Source organism: Corythoichthys intestinalis, chromosome 15, assembly GCF_030265065.1.
Source record: "Corythoichthys intestinalis isolate RoL2023-P3 chromosome 15, ASM3026506v1, whole genome shotgun sequence".
NCBI classification, from domain to species: Eukaryota; Metazoa; Chordata; class Actinopteri; order Syngnathiformes; family Syngnathidae; genus Corythoichthys; species Corythoichthys intestinalis.
Window position 1 is genome coordinate 35,827,122 of NC_080409.1, and position 24,059 is coordinate 35,851,180.

A 24,059-nucleotide genomic window follows, 5' to 3' on the forward strand; every position below is an offset into this window, starting at 1 on the left:
GAGAGGAAGGGAGGGAGCTTGAGACTACGCCATCGGCTCGGGTAGGTCATCTGTATTTGTTATTTAAATTTTTTAATTGGGAATAAAAATCTGTGATGGATTTAGGGCACAAAGTTTGAAGCACGAAGTAGCAAGGGATCACTGTATCATAATCATGCTAAATCGAACGAAGGCTTTGGTCTAAATTGAATTGAAATATGTTATCATTGTTCGAAGAATTGATATCGTATTGTAGTGAAATTGACTCAGACCCTTATATGCAGCCAACTGTTGTTATTTGCTGTGCTGAGCTGTGCTGTGTTATTGGGATGCAGTCGAGAAACTTCATATGGGCAAGGGGACTTAATCATTGACAGCTCATTACCTTCTTGGATAAAACCGATGCAGATCACAAGGACCGACTTTACAATTCTCATGTCCGCTGGTTTGCAAGAAGATTTGCAAGGAGTTTGGGAGCTCAAAGAGGACATTACTCGTTTTTGGAGTTAATTGGGAAATCTGGGGGATTTCTGGAGCTGAGTGACGTGAACTGCCTTTGTGACTGCGTTTGCTGCAGACATATTTTCACACATGAATGAGCTGAACGTGAACCCACAGTGGAAAAATCAGCTTGTGCATGACATGTACACATCTGTGCATATGAATAAGAATTATTTTCAGCATGCACTGTTTTACAAACGTCGCCCCATAGACCCAGCACCTCATTCAAATTTTAGAGCCCAATGTGGCCCCTCAGAGTAAAGTTTGCCCAACAATGTGCTAAACTGTTGTTGGCTCAGTAGTCAGCACGTCTGACTGCCACAGTGACAGCATGGGTTCAAACCCCAAGTTGAAGAAGGGAGAGAACAAGAAAGGGAGCGTTGTGACATCCCCACCATCAGAACCAGTGTTGTTTTCGTCAACGATGACGATAACAAAAATATTTCGTCAACGAACAATTTTTCCATGACGATGATGTCACGATGACGCGCTGAAAACTTGTCTTGGGAGACTAAAACATAACGAGATGGATGCCAATTTTCTTCTGACGACAGATGAAAATTCACTATAGTTTCCGTCATAAATTCACAATGTGTGATATTTTCTTATTGTGTGTGACGTTAGCATGCATTTAGCAGTGTTTGGTCGTGTCACTCATGTGACATGCTGGGCCCCACACACACACTTACCGGTGAGTAAGCCTGTGCCCATGCCAGGCTCCTTTTGTGAAACATATGTGTCAGGTGCCGCTTGGCAAATTTTGCTTTCTCATCTTAACTAGATAGATATGCCATGTTAGTTTAGCCTTTAAAGTGCGTACGACAGGACAAAAAAAGTCTTAAATAGCATTATTATGTGAATTAGAATCATATTATGGGACAATTCGACTATATACAACAATTTGGCAAAGCGCAGATGACGAGAAATTAGTCTTATAATCTGCCGGTTAGCCACACCTACCATTATAGGGCTCTAGCGTCCCCAACAGGAGGATGACATCAGCAGGAGAATGGTTTCATCTGTTTTACTATTCAGCCCATTGAGGGGGAATTATTCAGAATGACGAAAATGCGACGAAGAGGGCCGCAAAATGTCATTGTTTCAGTCTCTCTACTCCAATATTTTTTCAGGATATTCTTTTTATCCAAGTATTTTTACCCAATAGCTCAATAAATGGTATGGTCATGACAAATAACAGTCTTGTGCTAAATGGAATATGAAATACTAAAAATGCATTTATTCAGTCCGATATGGCAAAATTACTCCATAATGGTCAAAACTGTCGACTTCACCTTTACTCTCGCACCTCCCGAATGATATTTTATGCAACTGTAGTTAGTCGAGCTTTTGTCATTTCCCTGCCCCGGCTTCGGAGAATGTAAACAAACCAAGAGGCGTGACAGCTAGCCGACATGCTAGCCCGAAACGAGTAATGTTTCAAAGTCTTCGAAGCAAAAAATCACACATAACTAGCCCGGATCATTTTACATGGCAACGGGGCTGTCGATTGTCTTCCCCGATCAGCAACCCGCTCGGCAGCGAGCAAGTTAGAGCTCGACGTTCCCTGCTGAGGGCTCGTTTGCGGGGAAGCAGCCGGACAATGACCGCTGGACAAACCGACCGACGTCGGAAGAGTGTGTAGCTGCCACATGATCAACACAAATATGGCAAAATAATGCTTTACTACACGGCGAAGACGTAAACAGCGAGAGAGTCATAGGAGAGCGGCTGCAGTTGTTGTGCAGCTAACATGGCAGAATGTGTCTGAGGAGAGCTTTTTACATGCCCGTCCATGATCAAACGTAAGTAGTCCTTTATTTTAAGAAAGTTTGTCCCGTCCATGATCAAACGTAAGTAGTCCTTTATTTTAAGAAAGTTTGTAGTGTTTACTTTGTAATCGCTGTATTCGCAGCTATTTTTAAACACAAAGTTGCAATTTCTGATCGGGTGGAAAATTTGACAGAACACTGGGTACACCAAGAGGGCAATAGGCGGAGTATGGTGCTCTCCCAGCGGGGGATGTGCGACAAGCCGCCGGTCTTTGGCTGAGTGGACAAGGAGCGTGTCAGCCACAAAATGCAAGCTACCTACATATTAAAATGATCCCAGTATTTGACAAAATACAAAACACGATGTTTACTCACTTCCTAGTAAGTCCAATGGTGCCACAGTAGTAGGGCTTGTTTTGGCCAATATCTGCCGGTGAATGGGAACCTTTTGAAGCTCCAAAAAGGCTCACATGCCTCTCCCTGGTGCAGCAACATTTTTCTGCAGCCGTTTGGCTGGCTTAAAGGACTGAGCTAAGTGATCATCACACACTAGACTAACTTGTAGCTTTAGCATAGTGTTCGCGTTAGCATTGGCATTTAGCGAGATGACTCTGTGTCTTCTTAAACACTTGGAAAACATTTTACATACAGTCTATAGCGTCCAGGTGAGTATAAGTAATTGCAAATGATGTGCTGTTTTCCTGCTGAGTGTGTATTATCATCGTTGTCATTATCGTCATTGTCCACACTAGAGTTATGTGCTCGTCTGTCATGTTCATTTGAAATTATTGGAAACCTTTTATTATTTTTTCATGGACTAAAACTTTGAAGTTTATAGATGAAAACATTTTGAGAATTGTCGACTAAAAATAGATGAAATTTGTCTGAATTTTCGTTGACTGAAACAAGACGAACAGATTTTGAAATGACTAAAATATGACTAATACTAATATTAGTATTTTCATCTATAAGACTCAGATGGAAATTGAAATGGTTGCCAAAAACAAAACCGATCAAAACCATACGCATAAATGAAAAAATAAAAAGTACTTTTTAGATTAGCATGATGTTGAATTGAGTTCTTTTTAAGGTTTTTTTTTTTTTTTTTTTTTTAATGGTAAAATTCAGGAAAGCACAGCCAGTGTCTTACATTAAATTTTATGGTTATTTTAAGTCTATATACAGTGCATTTTCATAAACTGTTTACCTATGAGTGCTGTCAGACTCACCAAGTTGTCTAATGTGATCCCAACTAAATCTTTTATGGCCCCAATTTACATTTTGCACCTCCAAAATCATCAAGAAAAGCAGGTCCAGTCACAAGGGCAAAAAAAATCAGTGAGTGTTAAAAAGCTAGGCAGACTGTTATAATTAGGCATTTGTCGCTTTTACTGCCTTTGGATTGTAAGCGGATGCCTTTGTCTGTCCGGACAATGGGGGCCTATGTGGCGCGTGTCAACTACACCGCTTTAGAGGATTAAGGCTGAGGCGGTGGTGCCGAAAACTCGCTCACTCGGTTGGCCGCCAAGCAAAAAAAAAAAAAACACTCGCAACGACAAAGACCTGCTGAGCACACACAAACACACACTCACCAACACTGTTGGGAATGCTGTTAGTGAGGAGGCGTCTGAAGAGAGGCACTTATTTGAAGGAGCATAACACACAAGAGTGTAGGATCTACCACAACATCTATCCAGCCATCTATTAACAGCACCTACAGTAAGACTGTATCATGGATTTTAGAATAACAAACACTGTATCTTGAGGATCTGTTACAGAAACAACAAAATACGGGACAATATATCAGTTTCTTCTTGAGAAATCAAAATCTACCATAATATTTGAAGAAAGCTCTGAAATAACTAACATCTACAGCAGCGGCTACACAATCTAGATAGGCTTTAACACGGTATATTATCCATAGCAACATCTAGTGTGGTGGTTCTTAACCTTGCTAAAGGTACTAAACCCCTCAAGTTTCACATCTGCATTAGGAGTGCAACGGTTTGCGGTTCAAAGCTGAACCGTACGGTTCGCCCTGTACGGTTCAATACACCTTTATAAACCGCGCCTTTTCGGTTTTGCAATTAATTTATTCCGAACGCTTGTGGAATGAATTGGTCGAGCTCTGTGTGCGACGTGAAGCACAGCTGTGGAGAAATTCCCGCCCCGCCGCAAGTAAATGTCCGATCGCTGTCAAGCACCTGTGTAATAGAAGCCGAGTAACGCCCTCGCTCGTAAGTAGAAGCCGAGTAACGCCCTCTCTGGCTTACGAGCGAAGTGAAAGTGAAACAAGAAAGAAAACAAAACGCGATGGCAAGCGAAGGAGTGGGGAGACCGAATTTTGAGGAAGCACTGGCTTCTTTCAAATCTGCGGTGTGGCAACATTTCGGTTTTCCCGTGGACTACAATGCGGTGGGAGAGAAAATAGGAGGGAGAGAAAATATTGAGAAAAAAAAAAACTATTTGCAAGCATTGCTCAGCGCTTGTTCCCTATGCTAATGGCAACACTTATAGCATGACTCCGGCACCTCAGCCGGCATCACCCACAGATATCACTTTCGCAGAGCAGGACAACCCCGGAGATGACACCAGTGAAAACACACGGCGGGCTTTGTTAATTTATTTGCAACGCTTGACCCGCTTTACATTGTTCCTTCGCAGACATATTTCTCCAACAACGTATTCCCCGACATTTATGAAATGGCATGCAAAGCCATCGAAGATGACTTCGCTAAAGCACATAGTTTCGCCGTGACCACTGATAGTTGGACGTCCCGTGCTACAGAGTGCTACTACCTAACTGTTACGGTCCACTATAATTCATAACTGTCAAGTTGTACGGTCTCGGCGTAATTTGTTGAAGTGAGCACTGATTTTTAAATGTGTACGCCGTACGTTACGTTCAAATTCTGTACATTTTTTGTCCATTAAGTTTTTTTTCCTCCGTTCATTAATACGTTGGTTGAATGACGCGAGAAAAGTCAGAGGCACGGAGAGGGAAGAGTGTTTGTTGTGACGCTGTAGCAAACGCAATGCTAGGCTAGGTGGCTCCAATATTTCCTGACAGTAGCCGACAGCCTACAACCTACGCCTAGATATCTCATGCATATAGAACTACATGCGAAATGACAGACTCGGTAGCGTTAGTAAACAGCCGCCATTTTAGAGCAGTAAACTTCTCAGAAAGGCTCTGTTGGAGTGAACCTTCCCAGTGAACCTAAGTAACTTTTTATCTAAAATACTCCTAATTGGGCAAAATCTTGACTTGAGTCTATCTTTAAATGATGAAACAGTTTTAAAATTTTCATATGTCAAAAGTAGACAGAAGGGAACTAATGCAAAAACAGAAACATTAAATGGCCTCCAAATATAGCAAAGGTTACTATGTTTTTTTTTTTTTTTTTTTTTTTTTTAATTGAAAAAAAACATGAAAGGTAACACCAGTTACTTTGCCAAGTAACTTTTTTACTACTGTGTGTGTATTTCAGTAGTCAGTCACTAAACTAGCCAAAGCGCTAAGAGGCATTTTAACAGTCAAACATTTTTACATTTTAAGTTTTTTTTTTCATTTTCTTAAAAGCAAAATAAAGGCAGTTTAAAAAAAAGAAAAAATAAATGCAAAAAGCAAACCGAACCGAAACCGTGATCCCAAAACAAACCGAACCGTGGGCTAACTGAACCGTTGCAACCCTAATCTGCATCAGCGAACCCTTTGTAATTAGATTAAAAACATGTATATATTTCATTTGTGAACCATGTGCATGTTTTAGAAGTTAGAACACCGGTTTGCACCAATACAGGTGTACTGCCATAGAAGACTGTGTCCTAGCACAGGGGTCCCCAACCTTTTTTGCACCACAGACCGGTGTGATTTGGGTCTTTTTTTTCACGGACCGGTGTCCTGTCAAATTTTGCAACCTTATCAAATTTTGCTCCCAAAGCTTTTGTGGCGGTGAAAAAAGCCCTCTTATATATACAGTTGGACTCTCAATGTTATCCAATGGTGCTAAAAAACTATTTACATCATAAACATACATGTGCAACATGGAAATGGCGTAAATTTATGCTTAATGACACGGCGAAGTCGTTAAGTGAGAGGGCTACGTACCGTTGTTGCGTGCACCTAACATGGCAAACGTAAGTTAATATTGCTTTCTTTAAAGAAAGTTTGTAGTGTGTACTTTGGAATCGCTGCATTCGCGGTCCTTTTTAATGTTACACGCATGCCAACTATGTCAGAACACCGGCAATGTGCGGCAGAAAAATACAGCAAATATAAAATAGCATTTGTTTTTAGCCCAGTCGTGTTAAGTGCAGGGAAAAAAATACAACTCACCCGCTGAATCAGTGGGAGGCCTGAATTTGTTTCGTTGAGACGAGATGGTCCCGAGATGGGAGAGTGAGAGAAGCTAGCATCACAAATACACGACGTTGGAAATTGTAGCACAGTTTTCAGTGTGCTCCTAGCGATGTCAGGATATTCCGAAATGACTTTAATCCAGAACTTCGGTAGAGTTGTTTTCTCAAATGTACGTTTAAGTCGCCGTGATTTGCGATCTCTACAAGTTGATATTCCTGTTCCACAGACATGCTCGAATAACTGTTTATTCACATACGGGTCACGAATTCACTCCTTCGCAGTTCGTGGGTCTTTAGTGATTGGGAAGTAGCATAAATTTTGTTTTCTTCGAGGTTGTAGGCACATCTTCTGGCTCGTCAGGTTCCCTTTTCCCCGTAAAAAGTCTGTCCAAAGACATCTGTTATTCAGTCATTCTAGTGTGGGGGCTAATTATTTCCGGGAAGAAATGTGATTGGCGACGACCTACGTCATACGTTATTATCGAGTCCAAGCGCGCATAGATATACAAAACGAGATTTAGTGCTAACAGCCCAATCAATGCATTTGTATGACGACCTCCTATCCTGTAGTTGTATATCTAGAGTAGACAGGGATATTGGTGTGTTAAGCGGCACAGGCCAAAGTCAATTGGCCAGAATGCAGTCGTTAATAAATTATTTATTATTTCTGCGCGGCCCGGTACCAAATGCGCCACGGACCGGTACCGGTCCGCGGCCCGGTCGTTGGGGACCCCTGTCCTAGCAGACTGCCCAGTAGGTCCGCTAGTCTTGCAGTTAAAAGAAATAGAACAAACCCTGTAGATTGTGCGCAAATCATTCACTAGTGTTCAGTCCATATTGAAGCCAGGTTAAGAACCACTGAACTAATGAAACCAAATTGGAATATAGCACGATATCTAGACGACCATCTAGAATATCACCGAAATCTGTTCTGTGAGCATTGTTAGTTCTGTGTTGTTCTTGAATGCATCTCTCGGCACATGGGAGCGAGAGGGGAAATGGTGCTCGGATGTTCGCTTTTGCGACAGTTACCGTGTTATTATTGACGTAAATCTTGAGAAAACAACAACGAAAGCCGAACGTGGTTTTGCGCACCGAAAGATGAAACTCCACAACTGCCCTGCAGCTCTCTTGCACGGACTTATCAAGCAGAAATAGTGCTGTTTAAATCAGTGACTTTAAATAGCGTGTTTCATTCAGAATAAATTTCATGTCACCACTTCACCAATAGAATAATGATGAGGCATTGTGTATATTTTCCTAGAAGTAGAAACCATTACCAGGGGACGTGTGTAACAGTGGCTTAGACAGTTTTAATCTCCCAGGGCAGACATTTTGTGAGTGCTATTTTTTTTGGAAGGGCGTTAAAGTTAAATTAGTCAGTAACACTTTACAATAAGGGTCCCTTAATTAACATTAGTTAATGCATTTTTAGACAATAACTAATGTTTAAGTAACATTACAATAATTAATATAATTGCTTATCTTACATGTATTAATATATTAATTAACATGGGTTAATGCATTAGTTAATGCATTAGTTAACGCATTAGTTAATGCATAACCAGACAGTAACTAATAGTTTGGACATATTTAAAATATATATAGGCCTGTATAGGGTTAGGGTTAGGGTTTGTTAACTTAAGCATTTATCATTTCTTAGTTAAGGGACACATGTGCTACACTTTACAATAAATGTCCAACAAGCATTCAGTAATGTTAATAAAGGTTAAGTGGGGGGGCTTAAGCATTTATAATTTCTTAGTTAAGGGACACATGTCCTACACTTTACAATAAGGATCCAAAAAACATTCAGTAATGGTTAATTAAGGTTAACTAATACTTATGAGGTACGTTCACGTGAAATTATACCATACTTAAGGTTAGGCTAGCAGCACCCAAGGACTCACAGAGCAATGTTTCTCATTTTAAAGTAACAATCAATTACTAGTACCAGTATACATAAATAACTATTTATTAATGCACTAATGTATATGTGAATTTATGTTAAGTCGTGTATTATATATTTTATTATTATAACCTAACCTTAATCATGGTATTATTTCACGTGAACGTACCTCATTAGTATTACTTAACCTTAAAGTGCATGTGACACGAAAAAGCATGTTTATTTCATAATACACGCGTTATTTTATGCTCCTGAATGATATGGACCGCTTGGATGTGTGTGGAAGTGATCGCTATATATATTTAGTTTTTTTAATCCCGCGCCATGAAAATGAGTGACTTCCGGCTTCCGTCTTGCATTGAGGAGGAGGGCGCTGTGATGTGTACGGGTGAAGGCGTCCTCTTCACCAAACAGCGGTACTGTTGTGTATGAGGACTAAGGATTCAGCTGATTTTGCGGATTAATACGTTTATTTTTCGCATCACGCCAGCCAAACGGCTGCAGAAAAATCTTGCTTTATGAGGGAGAGGCGTGCGCCCCTTTTTGGACTTTCAAAAGGTTCCCATTCACCATGGATATTGGCTAAAACAAGCCCTACTACTGTGGGACCATTGGACTTACGAGGAAGTGAGTAAACATCTTGTTTTGTATTATGTCAAATACGAATACAGCGATTACAAAGTAAACACTACAAACTTTCTTTAAATGAAGGACTACTTACGTTTGATCATTGATAGGCATGTAAAAAGCTCTCCTCATGCACAATAGCTGCACGTTAGCTGCACAACAACTGCAGCCGCCCTTCTCCGGGGAACGAACTGTAAATTGCTCTCCGCCGGGCGGTTTGCCGATCCGCAAAGACAATCAACAACCCAGTCGTCATGTCAAATAATCCGGGCTAGTTATGTGTGATTTTCTGCTTCGAAGACTTTGAAACATCACTCAGTTCGGGTTAGCATGTCGGCTAGCTGTCACGCCTCTTGGTTTGTTTCCATTCTCCGAAGCCGGGGAAGGGAAATGACATATGTCCGATTTAGGTGTCATAAAATATCATTTGGGAGGTGCGACAGCAAAGGTGAAGTCGACAGCTTTGACCATTATGGAGTAATTTTGCCATGTCGTCCTGAATAAGTGCATTTTTATTATTTCATATTCCATTTAGCACAAGACTCTTATTTGTGATGACCATGCCATTTATTTAGCAATTGGGGAAAATACTTGGATAAAAATAATATCCTGTAAAAATATTCAAGTAGAGAGACAGAAACAATGACATTTTGCAGCTCTCTTCGTCGCGTTTTCCTCGTTGTGAATAGTTCCCCCTCGACGGGCTGACTGGTCTTTCTCAAGCCATTTATTTAGCTATTGGGGAAAAATACTTGGATAAAAAGAATATCCTGTAAAATCTTGGAGTAGAGAGACTGAAACAATGACATTTTGCAGCTCTCTTTGTCACGTTTTCCTCGTTCGGAATAATTCCCCCTCAATGGGCTGAATAGTAAAACCGATGAGCCCAGTCTCCCGCTGACGTCATCCACCTGTTGGGGACGCTAGAGCCCTATATTGGTAGGCGTGGCTAACTGGCAGATTAAAAGACAAATTTCTCGTCATCTGCGCTTTGCTAAATTGTTGTATATAGTTGAATCGTCTCAAAATATGATTCAAATTCACATAATAATGCTATTTAAGATTATTTATAGATAGATAGATATATCTTATTATTTAAGATGCTATTTATTTATTTTTTCTCCTGTTGTATGCTCTTTAATTAACCATTACTGAATGTTTTTTGGACCATTATTGTAAAGTGTAGCACACGTATCCCTCAACTAAAAAAAATTATAAATGCTTAAGTTCCTCCCCTCTTGACCTTTATTAACCATTAATGAATGCTTTTTGGACCCTTATTGTAAAGTGTAACACATGTGTCCCTTAACTAAGAAATTATAAATGCTTATGTTAACTAACCCTAACCCTATGTAGGCCTCTATATATTTTTAGTTTAACCAAACTATTAGTTCCTGTCTGGTTATGCATCAACTAATGCATTAACTAATGCATTAACTCATGTTAATTAATAAACTAATAAATGTTAGATAAGCAATTATATTAATTATTGAAATGTTACTTAAACATTAGTTATTATCTTAAAATACATTAACCAATGCATTAACTGCTGTTAATTAATATATAAATACATGTTAGATAAGCGCTTAAATGAATTATTGTCATGTTACCTAAACATGAGTTATTGTCTAAAAATGCATTAACTAATGTTAATTAAGGGACCCTTATTGTAAAGTGTTGCCAATTCGTCTTGAAAATTCTTTCACATGTGTAACTTGGGACACCAAATATTTCATTTTTGTGGGTAAATTTTCCTTACCCATTTTAAAATGCTAAAATTCGCTCGTTGTGGACTTGGGAGGGGCCGTGCTGCTGGCTGAGTTTAGGCTGAAGAGCTTTTGACAGAGTCGGCGGACAGCCAGATGTGTGTATCAAAAGAGCCAAACGCTAGCGACCACTGACCTAAATCATCAGCTATAGAAACGAAAGAAAAGATATTTGAGTCAGCATCTACGGTATCTAGAGGTGCTTTTGGAACAACACTTGGAGTAATCTAGAGCAGGGTTTTTCAACTGGTATGCCGCGGCACAGTGGTGTGTCATGAGAGGTCGTCAAGTGTGCCGCGAGGAATTATCCAATATCACATTTTTATTTTATTTTATTTTTTACGTTGTCGAGCGGAGTTGCAGTATGAAGGAAGGAGGACGTATAAAGTTGCGGTCGTGTGCAGATGAGCAAGGTATTGTTCTTGTCGCGTTCAATAACTCCTCGGATTTCTAGCCATCAGCTACCTTGCTGTCTGCGACAATGTGAACCCTGGCACGTCCACTGTACATCATTTGATTAGACTCGTCACGAGTCAATATTCACGAAAGTGTCCTTTCCATTTTATCCATATGTGACGACAGTCAATCCTCCCTGTGTTTTATTCCAACACATTGTCAAGGGCAGCAAGGTGGCTGACCGCCAGAAATCTGAGCAGTTCTTGAACGCGCCACGAGCAACTATCCTAAATGTCATCAGTTTAAGGGGGAGCCAGGGGGGCCAGGCCCCCCGGGCAATAAAGCAAACAGCAAAAATAAATGAAATGAACAAAAAATGATATTTTTATAATGGGTCAAAATTATTTTTCGAACAGATCATGTGACTAGCACCTTAGACAGCCATTTGCTTTGCATATTATTTTTAAAAATGGAGGGCAATTAATTTTTTTAAATGATTTTTTTCTTTGTTTGAATTTTTTTTTTTTAATTTAAGCAACTTTTTGGGGGATTGAATGATTTAGACACAAATGTCCTACCTATAATATGGCCCAAACACAAAAAGGATTGCTAAAATTAAAGAAAACTTTTTAGATAAAAAATTAAGTGTTCAAATGCAAATATTTGAGTCACAAATATTTTTTCGTATTCAAAAACTTTTTTCTATGATTGAAAATTATATATATTTATAATATATATATTATTGTCTGAAGCAACTTATTTTTTGATTGAATAATAAAGACACAAATGTTCTAGCCAAAATTTGTCCCAAACACAAAACGTTACTTCAATCACAAAAAAAAAAAAATGACTTGAATAAAAAAAATTTTTAAAATCAAAGAAAAATAGCTTTCAAATGCATTTTTTTTTTGTTTCAAATTTATTTTTGCATTCAAACATTTTTTTTTGATCGAATAATGAAGACACAAATCTACCTCCATATGGCTCCACCCAGGGGATACAATTTTTGACTGGGGTAACTACATTGCCACAACACCGGCGGGCGTACCATATTCAATGGATGACGATTTTGGCGAAAAGTATAGCCGTCCTAAGCAGACTGATTAAGAATTCCCCTCAAGAATGATGGAAACAAAAAAACACTCATTTTCAACTTAATTATTCTTGTAAGTTAATTTTATTGCTGACACCGTGTTTTGGGGTCATCAACAGGTTGTGCACCCCCTGGCCCAAAAGTCAAACTCCGCCTATGCCGTCCCTTCAAAACAAGTCGATGGACTATTTTGTTCGCCTTTGTGAAAACACAGGGAAACACGCAAGTTTTTTGAGAAAAGCTAAAGGTAAAAGTCAGTTACCTTGTTGCTGAACTTGTTGCTAAATCCAAAGTCCCACATTGTGGCAGGGACCTTAATATTACCTGCCTGCAAAGCTATTGTCAGCGAGCTGCTCGGCTCTGATGGGGTTAAAGACATTGCTAAAGTCCCCCTGTCTGATCATTCTGAGCTTTTCAAGCCTAACTGCTATAAAAAAAATAAAACAGAGACTGACAGGTGTTGATGAAGATTCCTGCCAGGATATCAGCTTTGGGTTCATTTAAACAGACTCAAGTTTCACACTGAGTAAATATTAATTAGGAGCGGGAACCTCATGGTACCTCACGATATGATTTGCAATACAAAGCTCACGATAACGATGATCTGACGATATAGCGATACAACTATTATTACATTGGTCAGGAAATCATTCTAGCATATTCTACAAACAACTAATATACAGAGAAGTAAGCTTCTGCTGTGAGTTGGAATGAGTTTATCACTAGTAGACATCCAATGACGTGAATGAACATTTGTTCATTCGCTGCCATCCTTCCCACTTGAAACGGATTGAACGTCTAGGCCGTCAGTGGCAGCCAATGCTAGGCAATGAGGTAGTTTTGGGCCATTTAAGGTCATTTTCCTGCTGATTTTCAGTTACTTCCTATTGATTTTGGGGGTTTTTATGGGTCTCTTCCTGTTTATTTTGAGTTACATAACAGGAAGTGACCTGGGAATCACCCAAATGAATAGGCAGTGACTCAAACTCAACAGGAAATTAACTGTAAATGCCCTAAAATGAGCAAGTGACTTGTAAATGCCCTGCAAATCAAACAGAATGACTGTGAATGCTCTGGTTTCCAATGAACGAACGTTCCCAGTCTAAATGGATTGGGCGTCGAGCACCATCAATGCAGCGTTAGAGTTAACCGAGACACCATTATAACGAAAGATTTTGGTAGCAACTTCTAGGTTAAATTAAAAAAAATAAAAAAAATTTTAAGACATTGACACCTTTTTAAAACGATATCTCGATTCTTGGCAGGAGCATATCGATAACCTTTTGGGATACAAAGTATCACGATATATCACCATTTTGATATTTTGTCACAACCCTAGTATTAATATTTAGAAACTATTTTATAAATAAATATACTGTACAGAAAATAATTTTGGAACATTTTTTGTTTGTTGTGTGCCACGAGATTTTTTCCAATGTAAAAACGTGCCGTGACTCAGAAAAGGTTGAAAAACACTGATCTAGAGGATCTTCTAAAACAATACCTGGAAAATCATCTAAAAAAAAATTATACGAGAACATCCAGCACTGTATCCAAAGAAACATCGACAAAAGCATATGAAATCTTTAACTATAATCTAGAGCAGACATGTCCAAAGTCCGGCCCGGGGGCCAAATGCGGCCCTTGGTCAAATTTCATCCGGCCTGTCTGTCATAAAATCAATAACGTCTGGCCCGCACACAGACTTAATAAATTGGTCAGAAGTACTGCTCCCAGCATATGAAGTAGCTTACACACTAAATGCTGCTCCTCATTTACCCACTAAAAGGCAGCAGCACTCTATGCAACATTACCCCATGTGACTCTTCACTCCCAATTTTCTAAAATGGCGACAATCAACAAAAAAAAAGTTGACTGCTACGGCTGATGCTTCAAGGATAGGTGGAAATTGGACCATTTCTTCACTAAAATACGCAACAACTGTGTCTGCCTCATTAGCAAAGAGACAGTCACTGTTTTTAAAGAGTTCAATTTGAGGCGATATTACCAAAAAAGACACACTGACATGTACGACAAGATTACAGGGAAGATACGTCGCGAGAAATTGAAGCAACTTGAAGCTAGTTTAATTTTACAGCAGCAGTATTTCACAAGAGCCCGAGAGTCGAAAGAGAACACCACAAAGGCTAGTTGCGAGATTGTTGAAATTATTAATCTAAAAAAATAATAAAGCAAATGTGACACAAGGAATGGCTTGCTAAAATTTGCTTAAATATATTGTTCTATGTAAAGAACGTCAGCCAAGGTCAGCCCCCCACATTTTTACCTCACCAAATCTGGCCCCCTTTGCAAAAAGTTTGGACACCCCTGATCTAGAGTAACAGCTAGACAAAAATATGAAGAAGCGTCCAGAAGAGTATCGAGCATATAGAGAAACACATGCACTAGCATAAAACATTCTCTGGTAAAGCATGTAGAGCAGGGATCTGAAAATCAGCAGAAATAGCAAGTCAGGGATGCATCAAGTATTCCCCAAATATATATAATGAATCCAATACAGAGCAAAAGAATCAAGACAGTAAACATCCTTAAAACAATTCTGAGTCAAAACATCGCGAACGTTTGCAACGAGAAAAGCATCTTGATCTGCAACTATTACAGCATATCGAGTTTGGTGGTATTAAAAGCGATACCGTAGCTGTGGGTAGAATCTCACAAGGCATCAAGAGTGAAGGCACGTCGTGCAGCCTTGAGAAAAGCGCTTGGGAAAGCGTTGAGAGCGGCAGCACGTAGCGTAGCATCTCCAAGGGCGTCGATTGTGATCACACGTACAGCGGCATCTAGGAAAACGTCCGCAGCAATAGCATCGAGCACCTGAGCTCTGAGGCTGGGCTGACAGCCTTTGTTAATTAAGACTGAGGGAAGCCAAGAAAAAAAAGATATGAGAGGGTGAGTAGAGGAGAGTGAAAAATCAAAGGCCGAGAGACAAGAGAGAAAAAGTACGGTGGAAATTCAAGCAGAGAGAAAGGGAAAGAGTATTGATTCTTGGGATTTACCATATTTTCCGTCCATTTTAAACAGTGTTGTTTTCATCAATGATGACGATAGCGTAAATATTTCGTCAACGAACATTTTTTTTTTCATGCCGATTACGTCACGATGATGCGCTGAAAACGTGTCTTGGGAGACTAAAACATAACGAGACGAAAATTCGCCATAGTTTCCGTCATAAATTCACAATGTGTGATATTTTCATATTCTATATGCAGTTAGCACGCATTTAGAAGTGTTTGGTCGTGTCACTCAAGTGATGTGCTGCGCCGGTCGGTGAGTAAGCCTCCAAACTCCACTATGGCCAAGACCAAAGAGCTGTCGAAGGACAAAACTGAGACAAAATTGTAGACCTGCACCAGGCTGGGAAGACTGAATCTGCAATAGGTAAAACACTTGTAGAAATCAACTGTGGGAGCAATTATTAGAAAATAGAAGACATGCAAGACCACTGATAATCTCCCTCGATCTGGGGCTCGAACCACACGGGGGAACCTAGTGAATAACCTACAGAGAGCTGGTACCACAGTAACAAGAGCTGGTACCACAGTAACAAAGGCTACTATCAGTAACACAATGCGCCACCAGGGACTCAAATGCTGGACTGCCAGACGTGTCCCCCTGCTGAAGAAAGTACACGTCCAGGCCCGTCTGCGGTTCGTTAGAGAGCATTTGGATGATCCAGAAGAGGACTGGGAGAATGTGTTATGGTCAGATAAAACCAAAATAGAACTTTTTGGTAGAAACACAGGTTCTCGTGTTTGGAGGAGAAAGAATACCGAATTGCATCCGAACAACACCATACCCACTGTGAAGCATGGGGGTGGAAACATCATGCTTTGGGGCTGTTTTTCTGCAAAGGGACCAGGACTACTGATCTGTGTAAAGGAAAGAATGAATGGGGCCATGTATCGAGAGAATTCGAGTGAAAATCTCCTTCCATCAGCAAGGGTATTGAAGATGAGACGTGGCTGGGTCTTTCAGCATGACAATGATCACAAACACACAGCCAGGGCAACAAAGAAGTGGCTTCGCAAGAAGCATTTCAAGGTCCTGGAGTGGCCTAGCAAGTCTCCAGATCTCAACCCCATAGAAAATCTGTGGAGGGAGTTGAAAGTCTATGTTGCCCAACGACAGCCCCAAAACATCACTGCTCTAGAGGAGATCTGCATGGAGGAATGGGCCAAAATACCAGCAGCAGTGAGTTAGAGTTACAGAAAACGTTTGGCCTATGTTATTGCCAACAAAGAGTACATAACAAAGTATTGAGATCAACTTTTGGTATTGACCAAATAGTTATTTTCCACCATGATTTGCAAATAAATTATTTAAAAATCAAACAATGTGATTTTCAGTTTTTTTTTCTCCACATTCTGTCTCTCATGTTGAGGTTTACCCATGTTGAGAATTACAGGCCTGTCTAATACTTTCAAGTGGGAGAACTTGCACAATTTGTGGTTGACTAAATACTTATTTGCCCCACTGAATGTGTCAGGTGCTGCTCGGTAAGTTTTGCTTTCTTATCTTGGCTAGATATGCCATGTTGCTCTAGCGTTTAAAGGTCTGTGCTGAGTGTTCATCACACACTAAACTAACTTGTAGCGCTTAGCATAGTGTTCACGTTAGCATTAGCATTTAACGAGGTGACTCGGTTTCTTCTTAAACTCTTGGAAAACATTTTACGTACAGTTCTTGCCGTCCAGGTGAGTTTAATTAATTGCAAGTAATGTGCTGTTTTCCTGCTGAGTGTGTATTATCATCATGAAAATGGTGATATCCTTGTAGACTCTACAGTTCTGTGCTTGTCTGTCATGCTCATTCGAATTGTTGAAAACCTTTTATTTACTTATTTATTCATGGACTAAAAATAAAACTTTTGAAGTTTATAGACGAAAACATTTTGAGAATTGTTGACTAAAACTACACGAAGACGAACACAATGTGAAATGACTAAAATATGACGAAGACTAAGTATTTTCGTCCAAAAGACTTAGACGAAAATTAAAGTGGCTGCCAAAAACAACACAGAATTTTTAATCATTGATCAGCGGCCATTGACGACAATGGAGGGAGCAGAGGAAAGACTTGGGTATGAAAGGGCAGGATGAGTACAACATTTTCAACTGGGAGGGGCTGGCAGTGAATGATAATTTGAAAGTTAGAGGTGAAGGGAATAGGTACCATTCTCGCACACACTTGATAATTGTTTGCATTAGTCTAACACATTAATTATAGTAAAGCATCTAACTATAGTTTAGGCAGACTTCACTCCATGCCCTTTGACACAGTAAAGTGAATCACCTTATCAGCCCTGTCAAGGCTCATGAGGGGAAATGAAAAAGATGGTACCCTTTCTCGTAGGCACCGTCTAATTGTTTGCGTTACTCTAACACACTTAATAAGTCAATCAGGGAATAGTATCATTTCTCATATGTACTGTATGACTGTTTGTTCTACTCTAACACACCTAATATAAAATAAATAGCACTTACACCATAGTTTAATGAAAAGAAGCAGAATAGATACACAACGCCATCTTATCACAGAAGCCCAACTTGTGCGTCACGAGCAAGATTGACGCACCAGCTCTTACAATCGGTTCTCCCGGGCACTTCAGGACAAAGGGCAGGGCGCTCTGTCCTAAAACAAGTAGTATCTCGCCCAACCAGGATAACACGTTGATAGCGGGCGCTGTGGATGTCAAGACCTGCGTCGGTCGCTGTGGCAACCACGTCCCAGCCACGAAGGATGACGCACAAACTGGACCGCCCAAACCTTCCACAGAGAGATGATCCCAAGACAACACCCAGCCACACCTTCGGCCCGGCCCACTCCACCGCAGCTTTCAAAAAGAACTGAACATTTAGATAACACGGTCGCTGCTCGGGAACATTTTCTATGTAGCCCCTGGATCCAGCAGAGTCTCTCTGTCATCTGTTTTTGCTTTGTTTTTGACCATTGTCAACGAATAAATTGTCAACCTGTTTTCAAAGTGTGCCTTCTTCAAACTTTTGGAACATGGAGTCAGTACAAAGGGTTAACATGGGAGTGAATGCGCGGAATCTTGGCCCCCACCGGTTGGCTTGCGGGAGCGGTGCCAGCGGAACAGCATTTCGTTCAGCTGGCGATGTTTCCACGGCTTGGCGGGGGGGCCCCGAATTCCTTCAGAGGAAAATATAGAATTCCGTTGCTAAAATTGGGAATTTTTGGCATTCAAAATCTAGTCAGCAATGGGGGTTGAAGGACTTCGTTTTTTAATCCATTTGAATCTGAGCTGATCTGAACAGCAGATCATTTTACATGTACATTGAAATGATATGAATTGGTCAAGGAATTTGGAAGAATGTGTGAAAATTTGAAAATTTCTCCATTCGTTTTGGTGATATAACATTTTAAAAAGTTAACCTAACCCTTAACTTGAAATGTTAAGTTGAACCATTTCACATGAATTCTTCAGGTTTCAAGTTAACAATTGAAAGTAAACATCTTTTTATGTAAACTAGACTGCAATTTATTACACAAGCGGAAATCAAACCCAGGCCAGCAAAATTGCAGTAGAGTTTGCTGAGAACTGAGCTGAACTACCCACACACTCTTTTGAAGGCATCGGGAGTGAAGTAAAGGCTAAATTCACGCAACTTCACTGTACCATTTCAAGTTGAGTTTACTCAGAAATTTAAGTATGGCCCACAAACTTGGTCATGCAAGTGAATTCAACTCGTTTAATCAAATTCACAACATTAGATTGATAAAATGAGTTAGGAATACTCAAACAAATTACTTCAGAGAAAATAGGAATTTGTATTATATCGACTTAAAATCTGTAGCTAGCATGACTAAAAGGAAGTTTTTATTTTTCTTAACCTTGTGGAATGTTTTTGCAATGAGAAAAATTTCGGTGCTGAAAGCGGTCACACAATTGCGTTCACGTAGCACCCTTTATTGTACTTGTCGGGCCGGCGAGAAGAAGAAGAAGAAGGCGTCTGAAGCAAATGCAGAATCATACTATACACTCAAGATAGTGACATGATCCCTTACAACAACCCAGAAAAAAAACAAAGAATAAATATATTCACAACTGCCTCTACTATTTGTAAGAGATGAGCACGTAAAAAGGAGAATCATCGCTAGTTGAGAGGTTTTGTCCATTTTCTTGGTCTGTTTTCAAAAAAGTCCTACTTTGGTCCATATTTTTTGAGAAAAAAAAAAACCCTCAATGGAAACATGAAGCTGAGGTCCTTATAGATAGTCCATATGAATCCACCACCGCAGTGTCCTTCCACTGTAGGCTGGCATTCAAAATCAACGCAAGTAATTACGTAAAAAGGCTTTAGAAATAGTGTGAATGCTAAAGAGCTGATGCTGAACTGAGAGTATATAGATATATTTTCTAAATTTTGGAAATGACGGACGCAAGACTTTTGAAAAATAATGATAAAATGCAATGCTGCGGTTCTTACTAGTGAAATTGATGACATGTTTTCAGTTGCTATGCCACAAAGTAAGATTGAAATAAGTGTTGAGGCCTTTTAATCAAGGATTTCAGTTACTTTTTGAAATGAAAAATGATCAACTTTAGATGTTCTCATGTTAATGTGACAAAATGGAGAGGCAAGTTGAAGGAGCAAGCGTAGAATATCATCTAGATCATTTTGTTATGGAAAATGTGGTATCCTGGGGAAAGTAAGAATTTGGGATGAAGGGCTTGAGTATTTGGAATAGATTAGGTACGTATGAAAAATATCTACACTCATTTATTTGATTAGGGAAAATATGCAACACTGAAAAATAGTTTGACCTTTGACTGGGAACTCATTTAACTAAGGCTGCGACTGACAGTACTGGACGTCCAATTAGTTTTGCCTTGGGGGGGTTCAAAATTGATTGGACCACTAGCACCTTGAATGCCATTGACTGTCTATTCACAACCAGTCCTCTTGGTTTGAATGAATTGGGTGTGTATTGCTGTCAATGGCAGGCAATGAGTTAAATACTGTAAAATATATACTAATATATATAAGTATATATTAAGGCTGTCAAACGATTAAACATTTTAATCTAGTTAATTACAGCTTAAAAATTAATTAATCGTAATTAATCGCAATTAATCGCAATTCAAACCATCTATAAAATATGCCACATTTTTCTGTAAATTATTGTTGGAATGGAAAGATAAGACACAAGATGGATATAAACATTCAACATACGGTAGATAAGGACTGTATTTGTTTATTATAACAAAAAATCAACAAGATGGCATGAACATTATTAACATTCTGTTAAAGCGATCCATGGATAGAAAGACTTGTAGTTCTTAAAAGATAAATGTTTGTACAAGTTATAGAAATTTTATATTAAAACCCCTCTTAATGTTTTTGTTTTAATACAATTTGTAAAATTTTCAATCAGAAAATAAACTAGTAGCCCGCCATTGTTGATGTCAATAATTACTTACACAATGCTCATGGGTGCTGAAGCCTATAAAATCAGTCGCACCCAAGCGCTAGCAGAGGACGGCAAAACTCCACAGAACACAACATGTGGGCATTTCACTGTACTGTCATTTAAATCTGTCTGAGCGGGGCATGTGCGTTAATTGCGTCAAATATTTTAACGTGATTAATTTTTAAAAAATTAATTACCGCCCATTAACGCGATAATTTTGACACCCTTAATATATATAAAAATCGATAAAATCAACTTAAAGCAACACTAGGTAACTTTTCATCCTTTATAAACTATTTTCATAACATTTGTGATGATATGTCGACTGAAAACTAGTTGAATGACACCTCTTTTTATTTTAAAGGGAGTCTGTATCACTTTCACCGGCACTAATTGACTTTGAGGAGGGTGGCAGGAACTCTGCCACACACACAAAAAAAAACCTACAAATGTGCTGACTGCTTTACGGCATACGTCAATTCCTCCTTTTCCCATTCATTATAAAGATGGAAGTGTATGCTTTTTTTGCGTGAGATTTGCAAAGATGGCAGAGCAACAGACAAAAAGTTTTGTCTGAGGAGGAAAAATAAAGGGCAGCTACCAGGATATACAGAATAAACATTGGCCCGGCTTTCATTCGCTGGCGTGAACCCCCCTGAAATCGTCAGCGCTGACGATTTGCTAACGAGTTGCTAACCGTCATATGCTATTGTTTAACCTTATTACCATCTTTCACACAGCCGCTGGAAACCGAAATGTTGTTTAATCCATTTGCAGGTGACCATCATGATTTTACGACACTATGCGAGTGTGCGCTGGTCCTCATGGGAAACGCAGTTTTCCTTAAGGAAAAACACTACCGCTTTTGTCCACCGGTGTCGCTAAAATCGAATAAAACTGAAAAGTTACCAAGTGTTGCTTTGAGATTCTTATTGGTTGCCATAACCAGTGTGTATTTCTGTTTTTGTTTATTTTAAGTTGACGAATTTTGTATTTAATTAACATTTAATTAATTTATGATTTATTTATTCATAAAAATATATAAAACACAAAGATTAATAATTAGTTAATAAGTTAAAAAATCGGTATCATTATATTAATTACATGTGTGAAAATCATATTTTGGCTCATGCAGGCCATACTTATATTCCAGTTGTGGACAGCGTGGACAGATAGATTTTTTTGTTTGCAAAAAAATAATCCCTTGCTTTTTAAAGGGTTAGGTTGGTAAATGGGGAAAAATTCCCGTTGTGAGACTATAATATTTTCAATTGATGACAACTACAGCAGGGTTTGTCACATTTCTAGAATATCTAAATTTGGGGATATGGCATTAAATTTGCATCATTTGTGGGAAATTTGGGAATGTGGAAAATTCTGACACTCCCCTGGTTGAGAAATGTCAAAGGTTTATGTAGATTTGCAAAATCTCATCCTAAATTGTGGAATTTTGTCATAAACAATCTTTGATATGACCACGAAGAATTTTGTGAATGTAGAAAAATAACCCTCAATGAGCTCTTCAGCATTCACACAATAATAATAATAATAATAATAAAAATGTCATCTCCACACTTTGCAGCCTAATACCCAATTCAAATGGAAAGGATTTTAATGGGATGACACAAAAAATATAAACATTCCACTTTCAGTTTTATTTTTTGAGGTCCTCCTCTTCCAATCTGATTGGTCATTCCATCCATCCTGTAGTGGCTTAGATAAATATTGTAGATCTGTATTCATTAGAAAAATAAGCATTGCCCACACTTGCTGGCTGCTCGTTGCTAAGGCACTTTTAGCTGTGATTTCCCCGACTCCCGCATTAAATGTTGCAAAGTGCTGCCATCGGCGTGAAAACCTTTCAACTCTTTCCCAACCAAAGCTCAGCCCGAGTCATCCCTTCAAGCGGAGATCCGGGAAACCAACCGTTAATCCTCGCAGGGCAAAAAAAAGTGACCCAGCTTGTTATCCAGGAATACTGTAGTTTGTAGTGCAGTCCCCCCGCCCAACGGGCTCCTCGCCAGCTTCTGTACAGAACCTCCAAAGAAGAGGTAGGCAGCTAAAATTGGTAAGAGCGGTCCAAAACCTCCATGTAGTCCGGTGTGGTCATCAGTCGAGCTCCTTGCTCGCCCAGCTGCTCGGTCCCGGCAGAGACCGTGGTGACCGCACGCGTCTGTGACCCGACGGCGGAGGCGACGTCCTGCAGCTGGGCATCCTGCGGGTGGGGATAGCGGGGCGGCGGTCTGGCGTACCTGTCCGCCAGGTCCCGGAAGTCAGGGGAGGGGATTCTAAAGAGGCAGTCCACCAGTTCCACCTTGGGTGTGGGGCCCTGGCTGTCAATAACAGTTGGGCAAAGGATGCCGTTCTCGTGGAGGCCAGGTGCCAGCGGTCCAACAGTGCCGGCCACGGTGCTGATGGGGGACGAGCTAACCCGGAGGGTCCATTCACGTTCTTTCTCTGTCGGGGAGCGATATTCGCCAGGCACCCCACCTTTCTTCTCCTCGGGGCTTTTGGCCACCGAGATGGTGTCGTAGACGTGGTTGTGTTGGGGCGGGGTCTCGGCCAATCCGTGGTGATGGTGATGGTGGTGATGATGGTGCGTTCCCTCGGTGAAGATGCCGCACTCCATCTGGATGCCGGCTAGATCCACCTCACCCTGGCGACGGAACGGCAACTTGTCCCGTCGCCTCAGGGTATACGCAATGAGCGCCGCACCCGCGAAGAACGCTGACACAAACAGAACCAAGAGGCTGAGAACCAGAACGGAAAGCGGGATGGAATCCTTCCCGGGTGGGATCCGTGGACCCGACTCTGGTTCGGGGCGGCCGAGCGACGTGCCTCCGTCGGGCGCGGTGGAAGTGACCGCACGCTGCTCTCGGTCCTCCTGGGGCTCCAGCTCTGGGCACAGTAGATCCATGGAGAGGGAGCGCAGGTCCACACCTTTGTTTTTTTCGGGTGAATGGCACACTACCTCGCCCACTACTACCACAGCGCTGAGACCCTCTAGCCAGCGCTTTAGAGGCGCCGCTTCACAGTTGCACTCCCACGGGTTCTGCTGCAGGTCCACCTGGAAAAGTACAGCACACGGCAGCATATATTAGCCTCCGAGACCAAAAATAATGACATTGTTTTTGATAACCTCATTATTTCCCCATTAGATTTTTATTTCATGGTATATCATGTGCTGTATTGGCCCGAAT

At 40.3% G+C, this 24,059-nt stretch overlaps 1 protein-coding gene across 1 annotated transcript in view; it reads right to left on the minus strand.

Moving 5' to 3' along the window:
* Nucleotides 1-20,450: 20,450 nt before the first annotated feature.
* Nucleotides 20,451-24,059, minus strand: part of LOC130930659 (SLIT and NTRK-like protein 3) — a 69,011-nt gene continuing 65,402 nt past the window's right edge. Inside the window, exon 6 of the mRNA XM_057858658.1 lies at nt 20,451-23,926. Within this exon, the coding sequence (XP_057714641.1) occupies nt 22,919-23,926 (1,008 nt within the window). The 3' untranslated portion in view covers nt 20,451-22,918. The remainder of the gene's footprint in view (nt 23,927-24,059) is intronic.